Source organism: Colletotrichum costaricense (assembly GCF_030867565.1).
Source record: "Colletotrichum costaricense strain IMI 309622 chromosome Unknown Scaffold_2.1, whole genome shotgun sequence".
In the NCBI taxonomy this organism is placed as follows: Eukaryota; Fungi; Ascomycota; class Sordariomycetes; order Glomerellales; family Glomerellaceae; genus Colletotrichum; species Colletotrichum costaricense.
In genome coordinates, this window is record NW_026848231.1 from 1223165 (window position 1) to 1246500 (window position 23336).

General features: G+C 54.3%; 7 protein-coding genes across 7 annotated transcripts; 3 read left to right on the forward strand and 4 right to left on the reverse strand.

The window, feature by feature from the left end:
• Positions 1-16: 16 nt before the first annotated feature.
• Positions 17-2768, forward strand: CCOS01_02030 (uncharacterized protein; the record flags this gene model as incomplete). The annotated part of the gene is made up of 3 exons (XM_060450222.1): positions 17-217; positions 309-457; positions 2075-2768. The coding sequence occupies 3 exons, from the start codon at positions 17-19 to the stop codon at positions 2766-2768; spliced, it is 1044 nt and encodes a 347-aa protein (XP_060318872.1).
• A 756-nt stretch (positions 2769-3524) lies between these two features.
• On the forward strand, positions 3525-4741 carry CCOS01_02031 (uncharacterized protein; the record flags this gene model as incomplete). Its single annotated transcript, XM_060450223.1, has 4 exons — positions 3525-3577; positions 3661-3857; positions 4035-4182; positions 4312-4741. The coding sequence occupies 4 exons, from the start codon at positions 3525-3527 to the stop codon at positions 4739-4741; spliced, it is 828 nt and encodes a 275-aa protein (XP_060318873.1).
• A 286-nt stretch (positions 4742-5027) lies between these two features.
• Positions 5028-6249, reverse strand: CCOS01_02032 (synaptobrevin; the record flags this gene model as incomplete). The annotated part of the gene is made up of 3 exons (XM_060450224.1): positions 5028-5774; positions 5855-6007; positions 6076-6249. The coding sequence occupies 3 exons, from the start codon at positions 6247-6249 to the stop codon at positions 5028-5030; spliced, it is 1074 nt and encodes a 357-aa protein (XP_060318874.1).
• Positions 6250-9018: 2769 nt separating this feature from the next.
• Positions 9019-10078, reverse strand: CCOS01_02033 (uncharacterized protein; the record flags this gene model as incomplete). The annotated part of the gene is made up of 2 exons (XM_060450225.1): positions 9019-9301; positions 9876-10078. The coding sequence occupies 2 exons, from the start codon at positions 10076-10078 to the stop codon at positions 9019-9021; spliced, it is 486 nt and encodes a 161-aa protein (XP_060318875.1).
• A 4248-nt stretch (positions 10079-14326) lies between these two features.
• CCOS01_02034 (uncharacterized protein) lies at positions 14327-14575 on the reverse strand (the record flags this gene model as incomplete). The annotated part of the gene is made up of 1 exon (XM_060450226.1): positions 14327-14575. One exon carries the CDS (start codon positions 14573-14575, stop codon positions 14327-14329), a length of 249 nt encoding a protein of 82 aa, XP_060318876.1.
• A 1617-nt stretch (positions 14576-16192) lies between these two features.
• CCOS01_02035 (RhoGAP domain-containing protein) lies at positions 16193-19116 on the forward strand (the record flags this gene model as incomplete). Its single annotated transcript, XM_060450227.1, has 2 exons — positions 16193-16829; positions 16886-19116. 2 exons carry the CDS (start codon positions 16193-16195, stop codon positions 19114-19116), a joined length of 2868 nt encoding a protein of 955 aa, XP_060318877.1.
• Positions 19117-19710: 594 nt separating this feature from the next.
• On the reverse strand, positions 19711-22014 carry CCOS01_02036 (Alg9-like mannosyltransferase; the record flags this gene model as incomplete). The annotated part of the gene is made up of 4 exons (XM_060450228.1): positions 19711-21097; positions 21186-21376; positions 21476-21697; positions 21802-22014. The coding sequence occupies 4 exons, from the start codon at positions 22012-22014 to the stop codon at positions 19711-19713; spliced, it is 2013 nt and encodes a 670-aa protein (XP_060318878.1).
• Between the last annotated feature and the right edge of the window lie 1322 nt (positions 22015-23336).

The following is a 23336-nucleotide window of genomic DNA, read 5'->3' on the forward strand; positions in this document are numbered from 1 at the left end:
CGTATGGAGACTCCTGATGGCCAAGTACGTCTACCCTGACGCCGTCCCTTATGCCTCGCTCGCATCCTTGATCAACCAGCTCGAGACCGCCGGCTTCAGAGCCAATAGTGTGAAAAACATTGGTCGCTCTTACTCTGAGACGGTTCGGAAGTGGTACGGTAACTTTGTGCGAAATCGAGAGGCTCTGATGGCCATGTATGGCCCCAAGATCTACCGGGTGAGTTTCCTTGCACAGCTCTCTTTCTCTCCGTCCTCTATGTTTTTGTCTCAAGGTGGATGACATGCTGACATCCAGTCTACCTTTTTAGACATTCGAGTTCTTCCTAGCTTACCTGGTCATCATCTTCGGTCAAGGCAGCGTCAACACTTACCAGATTGTCGTCACCAAGAATCCCAGTCCTGTCGACCGAACCAAGTCTGAGCCTGTAGTTGAGGAGTCTTCTTGGGATCTCTGCGAGTAGCTCCGTGGATCTCCCTTCCTTCGATTCAAATTCAATAGATCTTTTCATCTCTCGGGGTTATGGGTTTTCATGAGGAAGCGGTATTCTGGGATGAGTTATTAAGGAAATCGGGTCAAAGGGTGGGACACAGGATGAGACAGGACACCTGAAATCACCATGGTCAATATCATGAAAGTAGCAAGAGGTAATGCCCTGGTCTACTCCCATGAGAGTTCGGACACAGTCAGTTCCTGAGTGTTGACAAAATGGATGGCTGTGAGGAACAACAATGATGAATGATGTGGCGCGGGACGTGATACAGCGTTAGACTTATTCCATCGCTTCGCCAAGAAACGCAAAGTAAGGTCGCATTCACGTATAAATACTACACTACTTAGAGACTCGGCGGCTTGCAATACCTCCAAAGTTCAAGTAAGTGGAAGGGATCGATCAAATTTCTCACTGGCAAGGGGGAAGGGGGAGGCGGAGGCGATTCAAGATCTGGTTTCACAAACTTTTCAAAACGCACAGCACCAAACGGACCTTATAGTGTCAAAATCAAGTGAGGACCGAGTGACTGGTCGAGAGGATGTTTGCGCTCCAGCAGATGAGGAAGAAACATAAAGGCAAACACCACGAGAAGGTGTTTGTGCTACCCTCCCTCTTAGAGAAGAGAAATTAGCACAGCTCGGATCAAACTCTCGATCGAACATACCACAAACAGCCCTTCCATCAAACTGTTCCGCCTCACATGGTCGCTGTTCTCTCTGGGAGAGGAACAAAGACGCATGGCCAAAGCTGCGAATAAAACCAAGGGCAACCCCTTTTCGCCAGCCTCCGCCTCGACTTCCCATCTTTCTCGTCACATCTTCATTTCTTCCCACTTGCCACATCATCACGTCGACTTCAACAAAACCACCTTCTCGTTAACTCGGTTAAAATTCTTGTTGGTTAGACTTCCGACGATGCAGACCCTCTCGGTTCTGCTCCTCGTCGTTGCGGCCAGCATACCGACGACGGAAACCTTTGGATTCTGGCGTCCTCACCTACTAGAGCTGTCGACACAGCTAGGAATCAACGACAGCATTCCCGCGTTACCAAGGGCAAACCGATGGCCACGGCCGCAGCTGACGCCGGTATTCATAGATTCAAATACCATCGCAAAGAGATCTGAGCAGAGAACCCCTACCACGGCCGTGACCATAGGCCTAAACACCTGCGGCTTATTCACACTCTCTAAAGAGACAGGTCTGGGTTAGTGTTTTCTTTTCTTTGATCTCCACGTCAAAACACCAATCTCGAAGCCGGTAGACAAAATCACCACTCGAGGATCCCGGTATTTGTGGTATGCTGATGAACATCTCTCTCGGCTGCCTCAGTGATACGATCACGCACTTGCGATGAAGACACCCGCTGCACCATTCAAAATGATTATTTAGCCTGTGGAGCGGCCCTAGCAACCGCTTGTTTGCCTCACGGTCACTCCATGTGCAGTCCATTTCCATCTCAGACTCGCGGAAGGGATACAATGTGCTGGTACGTCCCCGCGTTCCCCGAGGAAACTTGAAATGTTGCCTCACCCCTTCTTCTCTGGCGGGGGAAGACGACACTGACGGTGTCTGGAAAATCCATAGTACGTCAACGAACAGCTTCAACGGGGAGTGCCAGGAGTTCCGCCGGAAAGAGGGCAACCAAGACAAAACACTCTGGGGATGTCGCGAGAAAGGCTTGCCATGGGATCCCCTCGTCTACCTGTATACCGCATCGACCAATTTGCTTCCTCCAGCTCCTGCCACCACCACGTCTTCTTCTTCTTCTTCAGCAGATACGCGAATCACGTCCGTGCCAGGCTCCTCCTCGACAGTCTCAGACGACACGTCAACACCATCCGTTCCATCAAGCCCGACGCTTTCGACAGCCTCCTCGACAAGCGCACCGACGCCGGAACCTTCCAACGGCGGTGGCGGTGGCGCTGCTCCATCCAGCGGTAATCAGACGGGTGCCATTGTCGGCGGTGTCCTCGGCAGCGTGACCATCCTCGCCATCGCCGGCTGCGTCGTCACATGGCTCGTTGTGAGAAGAAGAAGAGCTTCGTCGGTCCGGGGAGAGTCGAGAGGCGGTGGTCACGTCTTGCCGTCTCCCAGCCACGAGCTCGCCGGCGACCAGCCGTGTGTGTCTCCGATAAATCAGAAAGAGGGAGAGCAGTGGAACTATCAGCCCATGTCACCCACGTCGCCCGCGTCCTCGTCTGCTCAGCATCGGGACGTTTTTCAGGCGCCGGCGAACGATTCGATAGGAAGCGCGATGAAGCCTGCTGAGTTGGGCTGAGTTGAAATGCTCGACGATGTGGCGATCTTCAATGTTTCTCTAGCATCTGGTTCTATGCGAAAGGCCCTGGCGGGCCAAGGGGTCTGATGGAAATGAGTTATCATTTTTTTTCTTTTGATATGAGTGCTCGTCCTGCGAGCAGATATGCCACTGTTCAGAACTTAATAACGATTGTCTACCAAATGTTACATCGCATCTCACCGGTATTGATGTCGGGTTCAGCTGTACGCATGTAATGCTATAAACATCCCATGGAGAAAGTTCTTATAGATATCTCCCAGATGTGCAAGGTCTAGCCATGCTGAGTGAGTCAAGAACTAATTGCAAGCTCTTTGAGACCGGTAGCATGATGACTTCCGACAGCTAGAGCACACCTCGTGTACTCGCCTGATTCTAATTATTACTATTTCAAGAGCCCGTGACTGTAGCTCAAGGACTCGATAGCCATTCATGAGGCTCGGAACCATGCAACATAGTAGATACATTTCGCCCTTGAGACCCTCAACCAAGTGTTTGCGTGGAATAAGGGCAGAGGAAGCGATGAGGTGAACAAAGAGACGCGATTCCCTTTCGTTTTGGGTCACAATTTGAATACAAGCAAGGGCAACCCACTTCGCTTGTGTCTTTCGTCGTACATGTTTGCTCCTACTTCGACCATTTCTATTCCAGTTTTAGCCATCTTTGAACCTCAAAAAACCCCAAGTCGGTCCTAACATAGATGCCAAGAACCTACTGACTTATATGACCAAAGTCAAAATGCCCTTCTGCGCAACTCTTCTTCGCAATGGCCCGCCCGTTCCTGAAGGCACGTACGTCTCTTAGCCTCTCCATTGCTTGCTCCCGTTTCGTTCTTCGATATGAGAGGCCACTCACTTCTGCTCGCTTTCGCCAGCACCCTTCTGTCTCTAACGACAGCGGACCCCATCGCCCTCGCCATCGTCATGCCGACAGAGAGCGCAGCTCCCCCGCTCGACAGATTGACAAACAGCGGCCCGCTGGACCAACAACGATCTGGAGTCCGGGCCACGAGACAAGTCATCTCAGAGGGCATGGGAAAGGAGACGTGCGGGTTCTTTAGAACAGGGGGAGGTTAGTTTCCTCCATCATGATCTTGAAATTACCTGCTTGGACTTTTCTCCCCCAGATTCTGCCTTCTCTCCCGGGAGAGGAGAGGAGGTGGCATGGGATGGGTTCAGATTAGGAGATGAATAGAAGGAACCAGTACTGACGCAAAGCCTATCAACCTGTTCTCAGAACTCGCATTAGTCACCTGCACAGCCGGCACAGGAACCTCCAGAATCGCATGCCACAACACGGGCAGGTGGCTCTGCGGAAGCCTCTACTCGACCTGTCTAGGCCCCGCCGAACCAATCTGCAGCGGCAAGACGCAGAATGGGGAGAGGACGCTCTGCTGGTATGTCCAACTAGCCCCATTTCACCACTTCAACCCCCCCTCTCCTTCATCTTCGTCCAACAAACCATCCCCTTTTCTCTTTCGATGCAGTCCCATCTCCACACACTAACACAACCTCCCCTCTTCAAGCAACACAGAAAGCCCCGTCTGCGGCACCCTCCTCCGCGGCTCAGGCGAAAGCCAGAGAACGGGCCTAGCCTGCTTCGGCGCCGACTTCAAGACGAAATCCATCCAGACGCTCGCGTCGAATACGTGGCCGACCTTTATCACGGACCCGCTACCACCGTCATCATCAACATCGTCGGCGTCTTCGCCTTCGGCTACGTCCAGGCCCCAGATCGCGTCTGCGAAACTCTGCGCTACCCCGACGACCGCCACACCCTCGGCGTCTCCGACGAGCAGACCGATCAAGACGTCAACGTTCGGGATCCCTGATCCCTCGCCTTCGCCTGCGATGGCCCTGGAACAGTCGGCATCGGTGGGCAATGGACAGAGCGGCATCGTTCGGGGGCTCGGTGTGCTGGCTTTTGCGATGCATGTGGCTTGGATTGGTTTGTGAAGGAGTTCCAGGGCATGGGGGCAGTCTGATATATATCAACAGACCTGATGGGTTAGAATGAGCAAAATCGTTGAATCAAAAGAGAAAAAGAAGAAAAAGAAGAAGAAGAAGAAGAAGAATCATCTTTCCATTTGGTAGTGCCGCTTATGCCATGCCCCCTCGTAACCGATTCAGAGATGGAGCCCCCTTTGTTATCCCAACGCCCCTGTATACATGTTGCCAAAAACGTTCTGAATCTTCGCAAAAACAAGTGCTAGGCCTTTTCACACCTACCGCACCTTATGCCTCAAAACCTCAGCTTGGGCATCACAAACACCAAGAGGATCAAGGCGACCATGAGCCCGTACACCCAAGCATACAAAATCATCCTCCCCCACCATCCTTTCCCCTCCGTCATCTTCCGCAGCGTGCCCATCCGCCGGCTCGCGGCGTCCATCGACCTCTCCGTCTTATCCATCCCGTCCGCCGCGCGCGACACCACGCCCTTGTCCTGCTCGAGTGTGCTCGAGAACTTCTGCGAGCTGGCCTTGAGCGCGCTGGCCATCTTGAGGATCGACTCGGAGAGCGCGTCCTGCTCCGCGCGCTGGTGGTCCAGGATCGCCTCGGCCGTCGCCGTCGACGACGCGGGCCCGGAGGCCGAGGACTTCGTGGTGTTGGAGCGGCGGGAGGCGAAGAGGGCTGCGCGGGCTGTGGCTGTCGTTGTCGCTGAGGGCGAGTCTGGGCGGGCTGGGCCGCGGGAGCGGAGGGTCTGCGTTGTTGTCGTGCCCGCCTCGGGGGTTGTGTGTGTCTGCGGCGCAGGTGATGGTTCTGTTGCTGATCGTGCTGGTGCCGTTGGCGCCTCTGACGGTTCTCTGGGGACAGCCGTTACTGGTGGAGGCAGTTCCGGTATTTCTGGTTCATCGTCGTCGTCTTCGGGGGTGTTGTCTGTGGGTATATCTGTTGACCGCGAGTCCATGCTCTCGCTCGGTGTAGGAATGATATCGGCCAGGACGTCCTCTCCATCTGAACTGTTGTCATCCTCATCCTCGTGTAACTGTTGCGCAGGTGTCAGCAGCGACAACATGGAACTCGTCGCACCCTCACTCGGTCTGCAGGCCATCAAAAAGAGCGCACCTGTTCGAGATCATGCATCCTGTCCACCAGTCTCTCGAGAAGTTCGCGTTTACGGTTGAGATCGACCTGCATATCCTGCCGCCGGGAGAGCAGCTTGACGTGCAGCGCCTCCTGCTCAACTCTGGTAAGAAGACTGCGGGCATATTCGAGGTTCTGTGAAAGATTCCTGGTGAGCATAAAAGCACCGCGCTGTATTGGCCTTTCTTCAGGAGATCCCATACCGAGTTCAATCTCGCTCGCTCAAATTCGCTAGCCCGTAACCTGCGCTCGCGGCTCTGATCGGCATGCAGGATCGCATGGTCAAGTCGTCGCAGGAGTTGGTTGAGCTCGGCCGCGCCCTTCTCGGGGGTTGCGCCGCCGGCGGTAAATGGTGACGCCGATGATAATCGAGCCATAATGTATTTATCTGGGGTTCCTTCACTTGGGCTCACGATACTTTCGGGGGGGAGTTCGATTTCGGTCGGGTTTTGTAGAACCGGGGATTGTTGGACATGTGTCTGGAAAGCTGATGATATCGTCGCAAAGTCAAGCCACCGTGGCTGAAGCTCACCCCTCCAAGTGCTGGGCGCACAGGCCACACTCAAACACGTCGATCCCAAAAAGTGGGCTTCCTCTGCCCTTCCGTGTAAGTGAAGCAACATCTGAGAACTGCTCATCTTTGAGTTACTTGTGTCAATCGCACGAGTTCCTCCTAAACTATGTTTGAGATAACATCTCCTAATTAAGAGAATTTTTTAAAAAATAAAAAAATTCAATTGGCCCAATTACCAATTCATAGATAAGCAATGCCCCTCGTATACAACTGTTGTAGGCAATTCGTCACTGAATACCCAAGTCTATGTGATATCTTTAGAGCATCAACGTAAATACTCTCTGCCAATCGCCAAAAAGCTGGAGTGAAATATTTTGAGGAGCCTGAAGTCTTGTTATGCATCTTCCTCTTGGCATGCAAATCCTTACACACAAAGGTTCACTTGACAAGGCCTCTAGAAAATGCCACAGCAAAGCTATAGCTGCTTCAGCTCATCTCTCACCATGCAAGTACATAGGGAAGTAGAAGTTAGGCGATCCAAACATGATTGAAAAGCTTACATGTTAGATGTCCAATATTTTCCGAAATATCACTTCAGACGCGGGCACATAAGACTTCGCGGCCGGAACCGATGAGACGTAGCAAGATATCTGAGAGCTTCATTCATCATGGCCAACTACGCCGACTGATACTAGAACTTATGCGTTATTCTATTGACAACACCGTTCGCCAAAGAAGGGCTCGTTGGAGTCTCAAGAACCGGCTTTCATCAAAGGGGTGCAGCTAAGGCCCTTGCATGACCGTCCACTGGAGTGAAGACGGCCTTGTGTAACTCGACAACACCAAACACCAAAACTACAGTTGCCATCCTTGTTTGATATTTGCAGATTCAGAGTCAGACTCTTAGACTACGACTTACATGTCTTTCTTGAAGCAGAGTCCCGAACCCAGATGTTCCAATGCAGTCCAGATTTCAAAGTGAACCCCCTATGACAAACAACATCCCGAATCTCTTTACTCGCCATCATCCAAGAACGCCACTTTCTTGGGTGCCGCGAGACTGCTTGTTAAATACTTTCCCAGACTTGAGGACCAAGCAACAGATTGATGAGGTCAGACTACCAAGACGCAAGGTAAACCCAAAATATCGAGACTACGAAAGCCCCCCCCTCCCCCCCCGAGACGGGGGAAGGGGGAGGGTGGGCATGACTCTCATCATCACCTTGCTTCTCTCCATTGACTTAAAGAGACTCTAGATCAGATAACTTACCCCGGAAGGACGCAAGGCAAGCTCTATAATACGCTTGTAGTATAGTTTCCGGTGCACTCTTCCAAACACCACCACGTGACGGACGCAAATCCTTCGATAACACGACAAAATCTCGTGGCCTTTGAAACAGATCGCGAGGTTGCCCTTACAAAGTCACTCGGCCTCGACCCTGTCAACGTGTCGTCAAACTCGTACACCTAGTCAACCGAGTCACGATGCATTCTAGCCAACTTCGCCTTCTTGTGCATAGCCCAGTCAAAAGCTCACCCCACGGGATTTGCAACGATGGGCACGATTGATTCAATGGCAGCGCCTCTGAAACCACTCCCACCCTGCTACCATCACGTGCATCACGCTCAAAAGTTGAAATCGCCTCCAGAATCAAGCGGGACAATTCATCTCCCCCGTCATCTTCGTCGATCACTCGCACGTGTCTCGTGAACAACGGCCCACAATCATTCCCGCAACCAGCTCTGAGTTGTCAATCGTACCAAGAACCAAGGAAGTCATGCAGTAAAGTCCTTGATGAAGAACTTGGAATCACGAATGCTGCGTATCCACAAATAGGTACTTCAGTCTTCGAACTGCCAAGTTAAGAGAGCGAATGCCCTCCCGACAGCTCCGAGCCCCCACATTCGCGCTGCCCATGGACAAGCTACGATGTGCGCAAAGTCAGCACGCTATCGTATTAAAAGCACATTCATGTGAGCGCATGATGGAGGAACAGAGTGTGGCTATGCCCCTCCTTCCATCGCCTTCTACCCCGCGTTCCTCGGACCTGAACAACAGGTTAAAGTGTGGATTCGAACCGTTGCCTATCAAGGAGGTGAAGTTGTCATGGTTGCGTGGGTTGCGTGGGATTTTGGCTCGTATGGACGGCAAAGGGTCTGCAAGTGGTGGTCCTGCAGGGCTGAATGCCTATGGCTAAGACAAGAATCCTCCGTTTCAACAATTAGCCTGTTTCATTTCCTGCAGTTGTGTTGTAGATAGGCTGTAAATCAGAGATCTCTCCGGCCAAGAGCCAGTTGTGAGTGTGTCCCGAAAAATGCGACGGTAAACAGGGCAAGGCGAAAGTCAGTCGTTATTGGGCGAGCTGAGGCGAATGGGCTGGTTTTGATGACGAAGTTGTGTGGTTCTGCGCCACCCCCAAAGGTCGACTAGGTACTGCGTACAGAGTGCGTTGAAGACGAAGGAAATGCGATGCAGCCAGTAGAGATGATGCCAAAGCCGCGTCCGAGGCAGGTCTTCTCCGCAAATCCCACTCGGTTGTCGTTGGACAACAGGTGCGGGTGAGGAAACACGACATTTCTGACTTGGGGAACGGGCGCTGTGTGTCCCTGCATGACGAGAGAGGATTTGGTGCTAATTATGGAAACGGGATGAACCCGGCATTGGTTGGACCAGCTCATTGACGGCATTTTGAAGGGTCTTCACAATGGTACGTAGTCTTAGAGGGTGTGAGGGTGTGGCGTGGTGCTGTGCGGTGGCAGTGGGCGGCATGTCGGGACCTGGAGGCAACACTGTCGAAGCCGGGAAGGGCGTCGGGGCAACAAGCTCTTTCAAGCACTGAAGGCCGTTGACATAAACCTGGCGGGGGATGCGGGCATCGTCGTCGAAGCCGGAGGTACACGACGTCATCAGGTAGCTATGGGGATGGGAGCAATTGCCAATGAGACAGAAGAGTACATGCGGATTACCGCCTGGTCTCTGGCTAGGGCCTCGAGAGCGTAAGTAGCGGTAGGGTATCTGCTGCTATGGAAGCCACTGTGACCCGCCAGTCCCTGAAGATGGGATAGACATGGGCATGGAAAGGCCGATGAATGGTCGGAACGATGGATGTTCGGCAAGATCCAGCATCTGGGCTCTGCTCTGCAGACAGTGCAGAGGCTGCCACCTTGGGTCGGATGGGTGCCATTGGGTGTGTTGGGTGGCTTGTGTTGCTTTTCTGCAAAAGGTATGTGAACCGTGACCCGGGAGCCAATCGCCCATGACTCCATGCTGCTGAACTGATGAGAAAACACGAGGAGTCTTAGGCTTTGCTCTCCTGGACCAGAGGCATGTCGGATAAAATGCGAGACATTGGTGTCAAAGCTGTCAGACATTACCTGGAACGTCGGCCGATGTGTTGGTGTCAGTCAGAGAGCGCAGGGTGCGCTAGGAGTAGCAAGTCCTGGGGCCCATTGGCTAGACTCTGTCGGTTGCAGGTGAGTGCTGCGAACCGAAGCTTGGAAGTGGCATGGTATCTGGCCACGAGTGACGAATTGACTGCCTGGACGAGTTGAATCTCGGCGCCGACGTTACGAGACGAGATTCTGCACTTCCTGAGCGGCGGTATCACTCCGGAGAAGAGGGCCGCGAGGGAGCACAACGAACGAATGCCCTGTGGTGTTGTGTGTCTCGGCTCCACCACAATGGATCGCATTTGTACTATGGTCAAGCTGAGGAGAAAGTCCAAAGCGGGAGACAGCACTTTCTACTCTTGAATACATTAGATTAGATACGCAATAGGTAGTCGATGCCTTGCACGCTTTGATTGTCCCACAGAGCAGACTGGCACATCAGGCATGGACAGATGTCGTCGGTTGAGTCCATGGTTACAAGGCCTGATCGTGCCGGCACAGTTCCATCCGCCAGGAGGCTTAGTTCGGCGCTGGCAAGGTGATCGACAGCGGCTTTTGCCTCTTCGGAGACGGAGCTTCGGGCTGGACCAGCAAATGGACCGCGCCCTGAGGTCAAGACGTGACGGAAGTCCTGTTCTGGTTCAGGAGAAGCTCAAAACGGACGGGTGAGAGCAAGATGATGTCGTCGTGGTAGCATTTGATGACTCGACCAAGGAAGGCAGGGGAAACGAAACGCTACTTTGCTAGATTCTTCCTCCCAGACTGATAACAGCAGATCCACCGACCGAAAGCAGGTTGCGGGACGGAAATTGCAACGAAAGCCAAGTTTTCGAGTCCGAGATAGGTAGTCCATACGATGAAATGGCAGAAATGGCCATGGTTGACATTTGCAAAACAGCTCGACAGACAGGGACAAGTAAGAGGGTACGTTGAGAATAAGACAGTGAGTCTCAAAAAAGCGAAAGCCGGACGGATAGCTGAGCACGCCGCACGGTGGGTTTCGCGTGTCGATGTGACGATGTGCAGCCCCGGCTCATGTGGGAAGAGAAATGCGGCTTGCGGCCGGCAATGTGGGAATATTTTCAGTCCAAAAGTCAATTGATTGCAAAACGAATTCACGGCTGGCCTGATGTTGCGGCAGTCGCGTGTCATAGATACACTTTCTTCTTTCCATCTCAAGATAAGGTACCTTATTTTGAGGTACTTTGAGATGGAAGATGAGAAAGAGGAAAGAGGTGCCCGCCAGCTTGGGAACCAGGTTGGCAGGTGCATCGGTCAGTTGGTGCCCAGCCCGGATTGGACGAGACGAGCAGGTGCCAATTAATGCAGGTACCTCCGGCGGCGCATTCCCGTCGTGTCCATGGTCAGACTGCGCACCTCAGCCTGCTGTGCCTGCCTTACTACAGATTTTGCCTGATGATTGTTAGAGGCCTAAGACATAAACAATATCTTTTGGTACTGAATGAGTTCCCACTATCGCGGGAGTAGAATAAAAGCAACTGAAGGCTTAAGATGGTACGTGAGTAGTATTTTGGCGAGTATATGGATAACCTGAGTGTTAAGACCTAAGGATCACGGCCTTTAACGGGCAGCATAGAGGTGTTAGTGGTGATTGAGGAAAGTGCCCTAGATGGGTCTCTCTTGAATCGATTCTGGTCTTACGCCGACTTCTGGAGTGGATAATCACGAGGGGAAGTAGACAGTTTCTTGCTCTCGTGTTTGTTTTTTCTTCTTTCCTGGCGACTGCGTCCCGACGTCTTTTTTGTTTTGTTTTGTTTATTGGTTCCTATTCATGTTTTGTTTTTTTCCTTTCTAGAACCAATTTCCAAAACTGGTATTCTCCTGGCTCCGTTACCCATACTAGAGCGCCCAAGCTCCGGTGAGCTCCCGCCAGCGCCGCTAGGAGCAGAAGAGGGGACTTGTCTCCACGTCTAAGCAGACGACAACCATGGATGAACCATCCAAACCATCAATTGGACCAGGCAGATCCCATCGAGAGGCTGGAGACTCGGGAGTACAGAGGCGCCTCGGACTGTGGGCAACGTGGCTGTCACCGTGCAATTACCACTGCCCGCATGAAAGCTTCTCTGCTCGTATGTCAGGGCACTGCATATCTAAGCTTTCGTGGAGGGAATTAGTGACTCTCCTCACTGACAAGCGCTGGCAGCAAGCTGCAGTGCCGCACGAGTCCACCTCCCAAGCTTGACTCGCGAGGCTTTTCGCGAACGGCCGAAAAGACTCAAGAGGGGAAGAGGGGCCTTTCCAGCATGCGGCAAATCCGCTGGGCACCTTGACACAGGCATGCGGCATCTGTGTATGAGGTACCCTTTTCACCCGTAGCGAAGGCGCTGTGAGTTGTAAATCATGTAGGGAAAAGGGGTTGACGCATGCCGGCAGTTTATTTCGCGATGAAGTGCGCAAGCGATAGAACTCGGATCTTTAGATCCCAAGGACCAAGGGATTGGGGGAGTCGAATCATAAATGTCAAGATGCTGAGGTAATATCGCTCACAGATGCCCAAGTGATGCATCTTTTCGAGATGGGAACTCAAGATCTTGACAAGTGAGAGCGTGGCGTGGCGTGGCTGGTAGCATCTGCACGCTTCCCTTGCCGTACCTTAACTTAAAGTTCCTCGCCGGACTGTAGACGCCGTATGAAATCTCTGCCTTCACTCCACCACGAGACCCAAGGTACCTAGGTACTTCACTACCTGGTAGGTATCCGTATGCACGTCTCGTCTGGGTGCTCAGAGTATATCTGTGTAGGTATCTTAATTCAGTGTGAGGTATTCGTAAGGATCTAACGCCGTGTGTGCGAGTGTGATGTGGACTGAGATTTGAACAGTGTGGACTGAAATCACTAGACTGATGCAGAGTACGTGTGTAAGTGCGTAGTCGTGAAATGAGAGATTGATTGAATGTGATTGTTTTATTGATCTGGTTTTGAACAATAAATAAAAAAAAACAAAAATTTAGACCAACCCGCCAGGCGGGGAGGACTCGGAGAAAGGGCCGCCCATCAGTGGTCACTGGGACTCCCGAGTCTAGGACCCACTACCATCTCGTCAGTCTCATTTCGCGCAAGAGCTCCCGTCGGCAGGGTCACCCCTCCTTCCTGGCCTCTCCCATTGTTCTCCTTGAGTCCTTCCCTCTCACGCTGCTTTGGCTGCTTCCAGAGTCGAAGTTCTGCCAGCCCCTAGAGGTAAGAACCCAGGTGGCAGGCACCCAGGATGGCCCAGGCCTCCCGTCGTCCCATTTGATCCTTCCTGACGACGCCCCACAGAGCCAAAAATGCGGCGAGGTACTATCTTGCCATGATGGTCATATGAAAGGTACTTGGCCGTCTTTGGAGCTGGGTGCATGGCAACATGGAAATTACGGCACTCACTTTGGACCTGCCAGCTGGAGATGGACAAAAGCGTTTATTGTCACTTGTACTTGTATGCATAGTAAGGTACGTACCTTTGATATGGAGACATGGGTGTGGACAACACTGTGAGTTACCTTAGGTTTGCAGATTCATCCATTCTCTTTCTGCGTCTCCTCTCGCATACCACCGTGCCTCTGCGTCCATCTACCAGGAAGTGCCGTGTCGTTGTCCCCTTGCATGCTGTCAGCCTTTCTCCAGCAAGCAATATGTAACCACAGGGCAGTCTTCCATTTCCACTGCCGCCATCACGATAAGGGACTACTCTTCGAACAAGGTACCTAAGGTATCCCAAGGTGAAATATCACCATCGCCATCGCTATCGCCAGCCCACCTCCTCTTCGATCATCGGTGACAGTACCCTACCGGCAACTAGCTGCCATGGGCCCTGACGTCTGGGTACTTTAGGTTAATAGCTAAGGTGAAGTGCTAACATAGCTGGCCAGGAACCCCAGTGGTCAGGGAGACGCCGTGAGTCCGCGACAGTCGGGAATGACCAGTGACAGACGGCTAATGAACGGCCTCCGCCCAGCAGCCTCCGCCCAGCAGCATTCAACGTCCCACGTCGCACGTAACTGCGCATCAGTAGCACACATTGGCCGCTGCAGCCTTCGGGCCTCGACGAGTCTTTCTCTCCACCGTATAATGGGCCTGGAGTGTCTGGCCTGTCTTGGTCCCTGGGCCTTCTGGAGCTTTTGCAAGGTCCCAGGCCAGCTCTCTTCCACTCGTGAGCACTGCTCCGGGCCATTTAGACGCACCTCACCTAGGGGTACTTCCATTCCCTGACGAGAGTGGCGGGGCAGGCAGGTATCTTATGTTTCCACTCCCGCTCCCACACTCCCGTTTCCTCCCACCCGACCTCTCCAGCCAAGGCCCAGCGCCAGTCCCTGAGCCCACTACTTACTTACCTTACCTTAGTGCTAAGTACGGAGTACTGCGTACTGCGTAGATATTGACATTGAGTTCACATTGGAGCCTCTGCCCTCTGGCTCCATCAAATGGGCATGACATCGGTATCGCAGCCGTCCAACCCCTCACAACCCTCATCCATCCCCATCGTCGCTGGCCCTACCAGACCACCTGACCGGCGGCAACCCTGCTCTTTGCTGCTACCTTGATTCGGGTTATCCATCCCGTCCCGTAATGTCAGCGCCTGGCTGCCGCCGCCGCGCTGACGAGTTGTACCGCTTGGTATGCTCCTTCTGCTGGTGCTGGTGCTGGTGCTGCTGCCCCTGATGCGTGTACGTGTGTGTTATTGATGCTTGCTTGACGCTGCCCGCCGTGTGTCTATTGAATTTCTCTGTCCGCGGATCGCTGGGCACTGTAACCGTTATTCGCTCAGCTCTGGGTACTTCGCGTTTCCCCGACTCCATGCTTGCTTCTCAGGGTCTACGGTTCCCGCATCGTCGACGTCCAACATCGTACTCCGTACTCTGGGTACCATACTTCATTGTCCACAGCTGGGTACCTCAGTAATACTCATTGCTGCTGCAAAGCAAAACCTCACTCTCGCTTTCAGTCTCAGTCTCAGTCTTTCTCTTATTACAGTCTCACTCACTCAACTACACTACGCTCATTCACTGTCCATTATCAACTTTACCAGCGTCGACACTCCAGCCTGGCCTGGAGTTGCTGCCTGTGAGATTGAATCAAATTAGAAGAAAAGGAAACAAAAAGTACTGGTCTCATCACCCACTGACGACAACGTGTCTAGCGCACACCCATACTCCTTCCCTCCACACCTCTTTTCCTACCTTACCTTGGGTGTCTGCCTTACCTCACACCTCACCTAAGGTGCTCTCTTCCTCTCTCTCTCTCTTTCACACACTCTCTCTGACCTTGCCTTGCCTTGCCTTGCCTTACATCACCTAGGTACTACTACCTACATTTCCTGACCTCGCCCGATTTACGCACATACGCACCCGCACATTACACCTACGCCCGGCCTGGACCACTTGGACCTGAACCCCAACCTGGACCTGGACTGGACCTGGACCTCTGACTTGCACCGGCACCTGCAACCTCTCCTGCGTCCCTCCGCCTTCGTCTATTCGTACCTAAAGTGCTCCGTACCGACTCCGTACTTGCTTCGCCCTCTCTCTCTCTCTCTCTCTCTTTGAGCTCTGCCTTTGCCTCACCTCACCTTACTCACCTTCCTATTGCTTACCTGGTACCGGTGCACATACCTCGCATTTTCCTTCCCCCTTCTACCTTACTCAATCCCCAGACTCTCTTCTCCAGACCAAACTCCTTCTTTCCTTGCCCTATTTTGCCTGACCGACAACTATCGTCAACGAGGTTTCAACGAGTCGTTGTCGCGCCTAGTCTTCTGGTCGGAAACGTCGCTCGCTTCCATTCGTTTTCTGTCGTCGAAAAATTCCCACCAACGCACAGCTCGCTCGTGTCTTACCGACTCCCGCCATCCCCTCTCTAGCTCCGCATCGTCGTCGCCCGCCGCCCTCTGTCCCCGGTCAACGCTGCCCGAATACACCTGGGTCATTTCACCTACACGGACGCTCTTCGTCACCTCACTCGCTCGCCCCTGTTCCCCTTCCTACTCACACTTGGGTCGGAACTTCTTCATGACATCAACAGCAGGGCTTTTGCAACACAAGACAAGGAGGACTTCCAGAGACGGTCTCTAGGAGCGCTTCACTCGACAAAGGAATATTTGCGCGCCAAAAGAAGCCCACGGCCAATCACCGCCTGCGCGTCGCATCTCATCCTAGCGCATGCTCACACCCAATACCTTTCAAGCGACTCGATCCTGTGCCAAAACACCACCAGGCGACCAAGCGACCAATCGATTGACCTACAGATCGAAGACCGACTGCACTGAATCTGTCTCTAACATCCAACTTTCTTTGATCGTCGCTCGACAAAACTCTGTCGCTTGACACACTTTGTTCATACTCGATTCCCACGACAACCAAAGGACGCTGGCTGCGATAAAGTAATTGAGCTCCGACCACCTGCGCTCCGTCATTGCGATGACGTCCGCCGCTACTCCCCCCAACCAGGCTTTTCAGCCCACGAGTAACTCGACCGCGCCCGCCGCGCCCTCGACTCCGAATAAGAGAGACCTGAAGTCGTGGTGGAAAGGATTCAAGCTTCCCTCGAAGCATCAGGAACATCACGGTAGAGCCCCTTCTACTTTCGCATCGCAACAACCAACCCCAACTCCCACCCAAACCCTCTTCAGTGAAGATGTCGACGAGGCAATCGATACGTCAGCCGCACCTCTCAGTCTTGTCTTGCTGTTGCAAGATACCCATCCTGTTGGGTCCTGCGATCCCATTTTACCTCAAGTCTGCGCTTCGAGTGATGCGACAGCCTCCAATACCTTGAACCCGACTGGTCGGCTCAACAGGCTGTCCCTGTCTATCACCATGCCTGTGCGCCAGTGTGCCAAGCACATCCGCGCGGCTGTGAAAACGTCTTCTACTTCATGTGCTAAAGTTTCTACAGCAGACAACCGGCCTCACGGAATTTTCGGCGTTCCTCTCCGTCAGAGCATCACCTACGCCAATGTGGCGATATCTCTTGTCGACGAGAACGGAAAGAGCTATATTTATGGCTACGTACCGATTGTTGTCGCCAAGTGCGGCGTCTTCTTGAAGGAAAAGGGTAAGTGTACTTGAATGACGGTCCATCTCCAACATGCTCACGTCCCGTCTTCTTAGCAACAACGGTGGAGGGCATTTTCCGCCTCAGTGGCTCCGAGAAACGAATCAAGGAACTGAAACAGATTTTCGACTCACCCGATCGCTACGGAAAGGGCTTGGTGTGGGACAATTACACGGTTCACGATGCTGCCAACGTGCTCCGACGATACCTCAACGACCTTCCTGAGCCCGTTGTGCCGCTAGATCTATACGAGAAGTTCAGGGAACCGTTGCGAGGCGCCACGAGGCAAGCCGTGGGCGATGCCGAAGGCCCGCAGTTTGTCGAAAATTTTGACGATCAAGCAGCCATCGTCAAGTACCAGAAGCTCATCACGGAACTTCCACCACTGAATCGCCAGCTTCTGCTATACATTCTGGATTTGCTCGCTGTCTTCGCCGCCAAGTCGGAAGAGAACAGGATGAACTCACAGAATCTAGCAGCAATCTTCCAACCCGGCATGCTGTCGCACCCGCAGCACGCCATGGCGCCTGAAGAGTATCGCTTGAACCAATGCGTGCTCATTTTCCTCATCGAAAACCAGGATCACTTCTTGATTGGCATGCAGGGCACGGCTACTGACGAGAAGACAAAGCAGCTGATCGAAAAAGGCACACCCCCTGCAGCCAGTGGGCCAGTGACTCCTAACCCTAACAGGAAGTCGGGTCTGGGTCGGTCTTCATCCAATGCCAGTGCCGGCGCCGACAGTGTACGAAGAGACGGAATGCTCAGAAGAAACCGATCGACATCTTCAAGGCACTCGCACCATGAAGGTTCTACGACCCCAAACAGCCCGGCACTCGCACCAACCCCGAATAGCGGCCTTGGCAGAAGCAACACAGTCCCTTCCAAGAAGTCCCCTGCTCTTCAGACGGGAAGGTTCAGACGTGATGCTTCACCCATTCCAGGCTCGTCACCGCGTGAGCCCATGATCCCGGCGACGACGGAAGAGCTTGTCGAAGCACCTGATCAGTCCCCTGCTGCGTCGAGCATTTCCCCCGCGCCGGCTGCAATAGGTACATCCAGCCTGGCACCCACCGCTGCTGGCAATGCAGGCAGAAGCCAGGAGAGGCTGCTTGACCCGAATGAAGCTACGACGCCCATCAAGGAAAGAGTCCTTCCTAGCATATTCCAAAGATCCCCCACGGGAGAGGGCGAGAAACGACAACCGAACAAACTGAAGAAGAAGCGCATTCCTGGGAGCTTGAACCCGAGCGCGCAAAGCTCGGCCGCATCCTTGTCCGGTACGCACTCAGCCGCTGTGTCCCCTAGTCTTGAGGCCCCCAACCCCATGGATCTGGTGGCCGATACAATCCCAGAGCACGATTCCCTCGCGATTGGCCAGCAGCCTGGTGCAGTTGATACACCCTCGGAACCCACCCCGCGTGCATCACAGGTCCCCTCTAGCAACACCCTACATCCCGAGCAGACGCTCAAGGCTAAGAAATCGCCGCCGACATCACTTCACTCATCATTTAACGAAGGTTCTGACGTTGATCAGACTGAAGAATCCATTGTGACGACTTCGGCAGACGCCAGCGAGCCGGATAAGGAAAAGAAGAGAAGATGGCGACTTTCACGACAGAGGGGCCACGAGCACCACCCTTCAATCACCTCTCCGCGTCTGGCATTCGGATCCAACGATAATGCCGACGTTAGCGTGACCTCGATCGGCAGCGGCGGATACAGGCCCCGGAAGAGCTTCACCGGTGAAAGTTCAGAAACTGGCATGTACACTGCCGAGGCACAAACCAGTCATGAATCGCGGGACAAGGACGGCAAGGACGAATCTAAGGGGCCCATCGGTTGGATTAGGAACAAATACCGTGAAGCCAAGGAGAGCGCTGAGCGACGGAACAAATCGCCCCCAGCAGACCGACAATCTTCTTTGGGAGGCTCCAGCATCATGTCAGGAAGGGGAAAGAGTCTAGATATTCGCAGGGAACCCGACGAGAGGGCACAGAACCCACCTGTGCCACCATTGCCGCAGCAAGCGGCCCCAACTCAGACGGCGGCGGCTCAGCCGGTAGCGACGCAAACCACAACCTCTCAACCTCCGCCACCCCAGCCGACATCAGCACCATCGCAGCAGGCATCATCTCCAACGGTAACGAGTCCAGTATCGCCGCCTCCCGCATCTATCGTAGCAAACCCACCAGCACCGGCCCAACCGGCAAAGTCTCAGTTGGCAGCAGCCTCTCAGCCGGAGATCGCACCGCCAACGCAGCCAGCACCTGAAGCGGCGCGGTAATACCGACAATGAGCCGCGTTCGAAGTATGCCCATTTGAGGTGTTTTGTTTATCAAGAGCACGTTTTTCTGTGGAATATTTCATTTCACTCATGGCTGGACCTGATACATCAAGGGTTTCTGAGGGGGAAGGGGAAGGGGGGCCGGCCTAGGCGAGGCCAACCCAAAGTTTCAAGAATCCACGTTTGAACGTTTGAAAAGAAAAAGGAGGCATGTGCGTGCTTGTTGTTGGTGAATCATCATAAATGTACGGAGTTGTTCGATTCTCTGGCTTGGTGTACAGCGACGCATTGTCTACGGGCTCGCTCGCTATGAAGGGTATCCTGTCAAGTTGGCGTTTTCTTTTTTGTCATGACGTGTAGTAGCCCCGGCCGCTCCTGTCCCTCTAACGTTTCCTGGGGATTTGGTTACATGTGTTCACGGGCCCAGGATAGGGTAGGAAAAGAAAGAATTTTTTGTCATATTTGAAGTTCACGATGATGCTCTTGTGTGGGAAGGGGTATGTGAGAATGGAACTCATTGCCGTTTTTTTACTTCTCGACTCTTTACTCTTGTTCCTACACTGACCATTACTAAAGTTGTTTGATTTTTTGTGTTTAGGATACAGTAGTATACAGCCCCGTATCCCAAACGACGAGCTTCCCGCGCCGGCGGGCGTCCTCGTTGAAGAAGCCGTTCCAGCCTGACCAGACGCGTTTCGGGCTCACGCCGAGATTGTGGCCTGCGCCGTGGGGGGGGGAGAAGAAGTCGTGGAGCCAGGGTTCGATGCCTTCGAAGCCGACGATGTAGCGGGGGATGTCTTGTGGTGGTGCTGATGATGATGATGCTGCTGCTGCTGCTGCTGCTGGCTCGGAGTCGGAGTCGGGGCTGGACCTGGCCTCGGCTGCCGGCCACAACTCGGTCGCCATGAAGAGCTGGGGGTCGTCGTAGAAGCGGTCCGCCTCGTCGCGGTAGGCTTCGCGTTCGGGGGTGTCTGGTTTGGTGTGGAGGGGCGGTTCGCAGGTGAGGGCGCGGGCGCGGAGGGCGGGGTGGAGGAGGTGGGAGCGCCAGGGGGTGGAGTGGCATGGCGTTAGGAAGAGGGCGAAGAGTTCGTTGCCTTGTGATTCTTTTGTCGTTGGCGAGGATGATGAGCCTGGTGTTGGCGGTGATGAGGAGGAGGAGGAAGCCAACGAGGCCGAGGCCAGGGACGCGATCGGGGCCGATGCGGCGGCCTGCTCCGGGTGTATGCGTGCGTACGAGGTGCGGAGGAAGGTCAGGACCGTGAGGGGCGCGGGCTGGTGGAGGAGGGTGAGGAAGAAGGCGATTGCGGCGTGGAGGCCCAGGGCGGAGGCGAGGAGGCGCTTGCGGCGGAGGCGGGGCTTCGGGAGCGGAGAGCGCGGGGTCGGTGGCGGGGCCGGGGTGGTGAAGAAGGATGCGAGGGGCGCGGCGGCGAGGATGTGGAGGGTTGGGAGGAGGGGGTAGATGAAGCGGACTTCTTTGTGGGAGACGGTGGAGAGGGCTGCGATGGTGGTGTAGACTGTCCAGGTGAGGGTTTTGAGGGTTGCTTTGCTGGGGAGTTTGGTGGAGCGCGGTGGTGGTGGTGAGGGCGGGTTGTAGAGTGACAGGAGGACGAAGGGGAGGTAGGTCATTGACAGGAGGGGGAGGCCCTGGGAGAGGTAGTAGTGCCAGTCGTTGCGGCCGTAGAGGACGGCGAGGGATTGGGAGAGGTTGAAGTAGAGGAATTTGTAGGGGGGGAAGGCCCATTGGCCAAAGTAGAGGCGGTCTGAGGTTAGGGAGAGGGAGAGGACGAGGGTGCCGCAGAGGAGGGCTTCGCGGAGGAGGAGGAGGATGGTTTGCGGGGTGAGGACGGAGGTGGTGGGGCCGGGGCCGGAGCCGGAGAGGAGGGGCCGGAGGAGGGTTGCGAGGGCGATTGGTATCCAGATGAGGATATTTGTTGGGCGGAGGAGGACTGCTGTTGCGGCAAGGACGAGGGATAGGCGGAGACTATTGGCGTGTGAGTGAATGTGTTTCTTTGGGGGCCGGTTCAGGTGGGTGGCCGGCCGGTGTCAAAATGCGAGAGACGGAAACGTACCTCGTGAGCGTCCCTGGCGTGTGCAAGATGGACCTTGCGGGCTTGGGGTTCTCCTTTTCCGTCTTTGCATCACCGAGGAGCTCCCAGGGCCAGTAGTTGAGGGCCATGATGGTGAGCGTGGTCTCGAGCGAGTTGGAAAAGGTGCGGGTGGAGCAGTACCATTGGAAAGGACTGAACATGCTCATGAACAGCTATACGAGGACGTTGCGTCAGCCATGGTTTGACAAGTCGTGCGGAGGTAGCAGTTGTAACGGCTACTGGTGGTGGTAGTGGTGGTGATGGTGACTTACAGCAAACCACGAGACGGAGCTATCGGCGCCGTAGATCTTGACGGCCAGCTGCCAGGTGTACCAGTCGCCGGCGGCGGCAAAGACGGCCTGCGCGGCCTTTGGAGCGGCGAGGAGGAGCCATGGCCTGATGATGGGGAGGGGCCGGGCGACGAGGTCTGCGAGGGTGTAGACGCCGGCGAAGAGGGCGGGATGCAGCGAGGAGCGGAGCTGGTTTCTCCATTCCTGGGGGGCGGGGGGGTGTGTGTGTTAGTTGCACGTGGGATCAATGAAGCTTGTGAATAGTGATGATGAATAAAAATTGCGAATAGAGAAGCATGGAAACTCACCCAGGTGATCCAGGCGCCGCTCCCTTGGCCAAAGGCGATGCGCCAGGCGGGTTCGAGGGCCTGAAAGTACTCGTCGGGCTGGAAAAAGGTGAGGACCCACCAGGCGTTGAGGAGACGGATGACGAGGAGGGACCGGAAGACGGAGGGCTTGTTGTGCTCGTTACGAACTGCCATTAGGAGTTCGGGGGCGGGCGGGGAGCCGACGGAAGCCATTGTGGATACGGTGAGTTGGAGAGTTTGTGGCCGGCGGCGGCGGCGGCAGTCTGGCGGGGTGGGGGGACGGAAGGGACTTGTTGCGTAATCATCGGTCGTCGGACGGGGGGAAAGGGGAAAGGGGGGGGGGGGAGGGGGTTGCGGTGAGCTGCTAAGGGTGGAATGACCTTTCTTGCAGGAACGGCGACGGCGTTGGCGGCGTGGGAAACGAACGGTTCGGTCAACGCAACGGGGAGTCCGAAGGGTTTTTGGAGCGATGAGGCGAGTCAGGGTGTGTTGATGGTGGTGCCGTTTGTTCGAATGTATGCTCGTGTGTCAAACCAAACAAACTTTTCTCTTCTTTTTTTCGCCCTTTTCCTTTTCTCGCGGTTTGCCGTGTGGCCGTTAGCTAAGGGGGGCACAGGGGAAGAGAGAAAGGAGTGTGTGGGCTCTGATGGAAAAGTTGATGCCGAAAAGCGGTGTTCTCGATCGCTAATGGAATGTCGAGACGGGAAGGCCAGGGATGTTGCGGGCTTACGGCAGGGCCGTGGACGGAAGCAGAGGCGCTAAGTTTCATTGACATGCCAGCGTCCTCAGGCAATTGGTCACTAAAGAACCAGTCGCCGAAGCCTGAAGAACCTACCTGAGGAACCTACCTTACCTACGTACCTCAAGGTAGTAAGGTGATGAGGACACAAGACCAAATGTAGCCTTGTTGCCTTGCTTCACAGGCAACCAAAATCAGTACTTACTCTCAGGCAAGAACCTGGTGTTATCCACTTATCTAACGGTAAAACAGATGCTCATTGGATCCCATGCTGTCTCCATATAACTGGACGGCCCTATTGGATCCGAGCAGCGGGAATGGAAATAGCGTCTTTGTCATTGGGCCACGGAGCCCTTTCCTCTGCCGTCCGCATCGGCCCCAGTAGCAGGCACTCTGTCACTCTGCGTATTCTCCACGCACCACGATCCATGGTTTATCTACATGTAATTCCCTATCTTGTTCTACTCGGTCCAATCGTACGTCGTTGGATATAGTGCCTACGTGTATGCGGTTTCTCGAGTTGTCGACAAATGGTTACACTGTTGGCCGTCTGCAACGCAAAAGAAATATGATAGCGTAGATAGGGCTTGCTGTGCCTCTCCAACGCCGCAAGCACAGATGCCCGTTATCGGCCTCGCTGCATTCCTCATTCCTCGTTCCAGCTTCTCGCAGTTGTTGTCTCCCCCCCGCCGCATTGGCAAGAGGCTCTCGGCTCGGCTTGGTTGCTCCCTCTGACGGGATTGGTGGTTTCCTCTCTTGAAAGTTGACTATCCATCATCAACAACACCATGCAGTC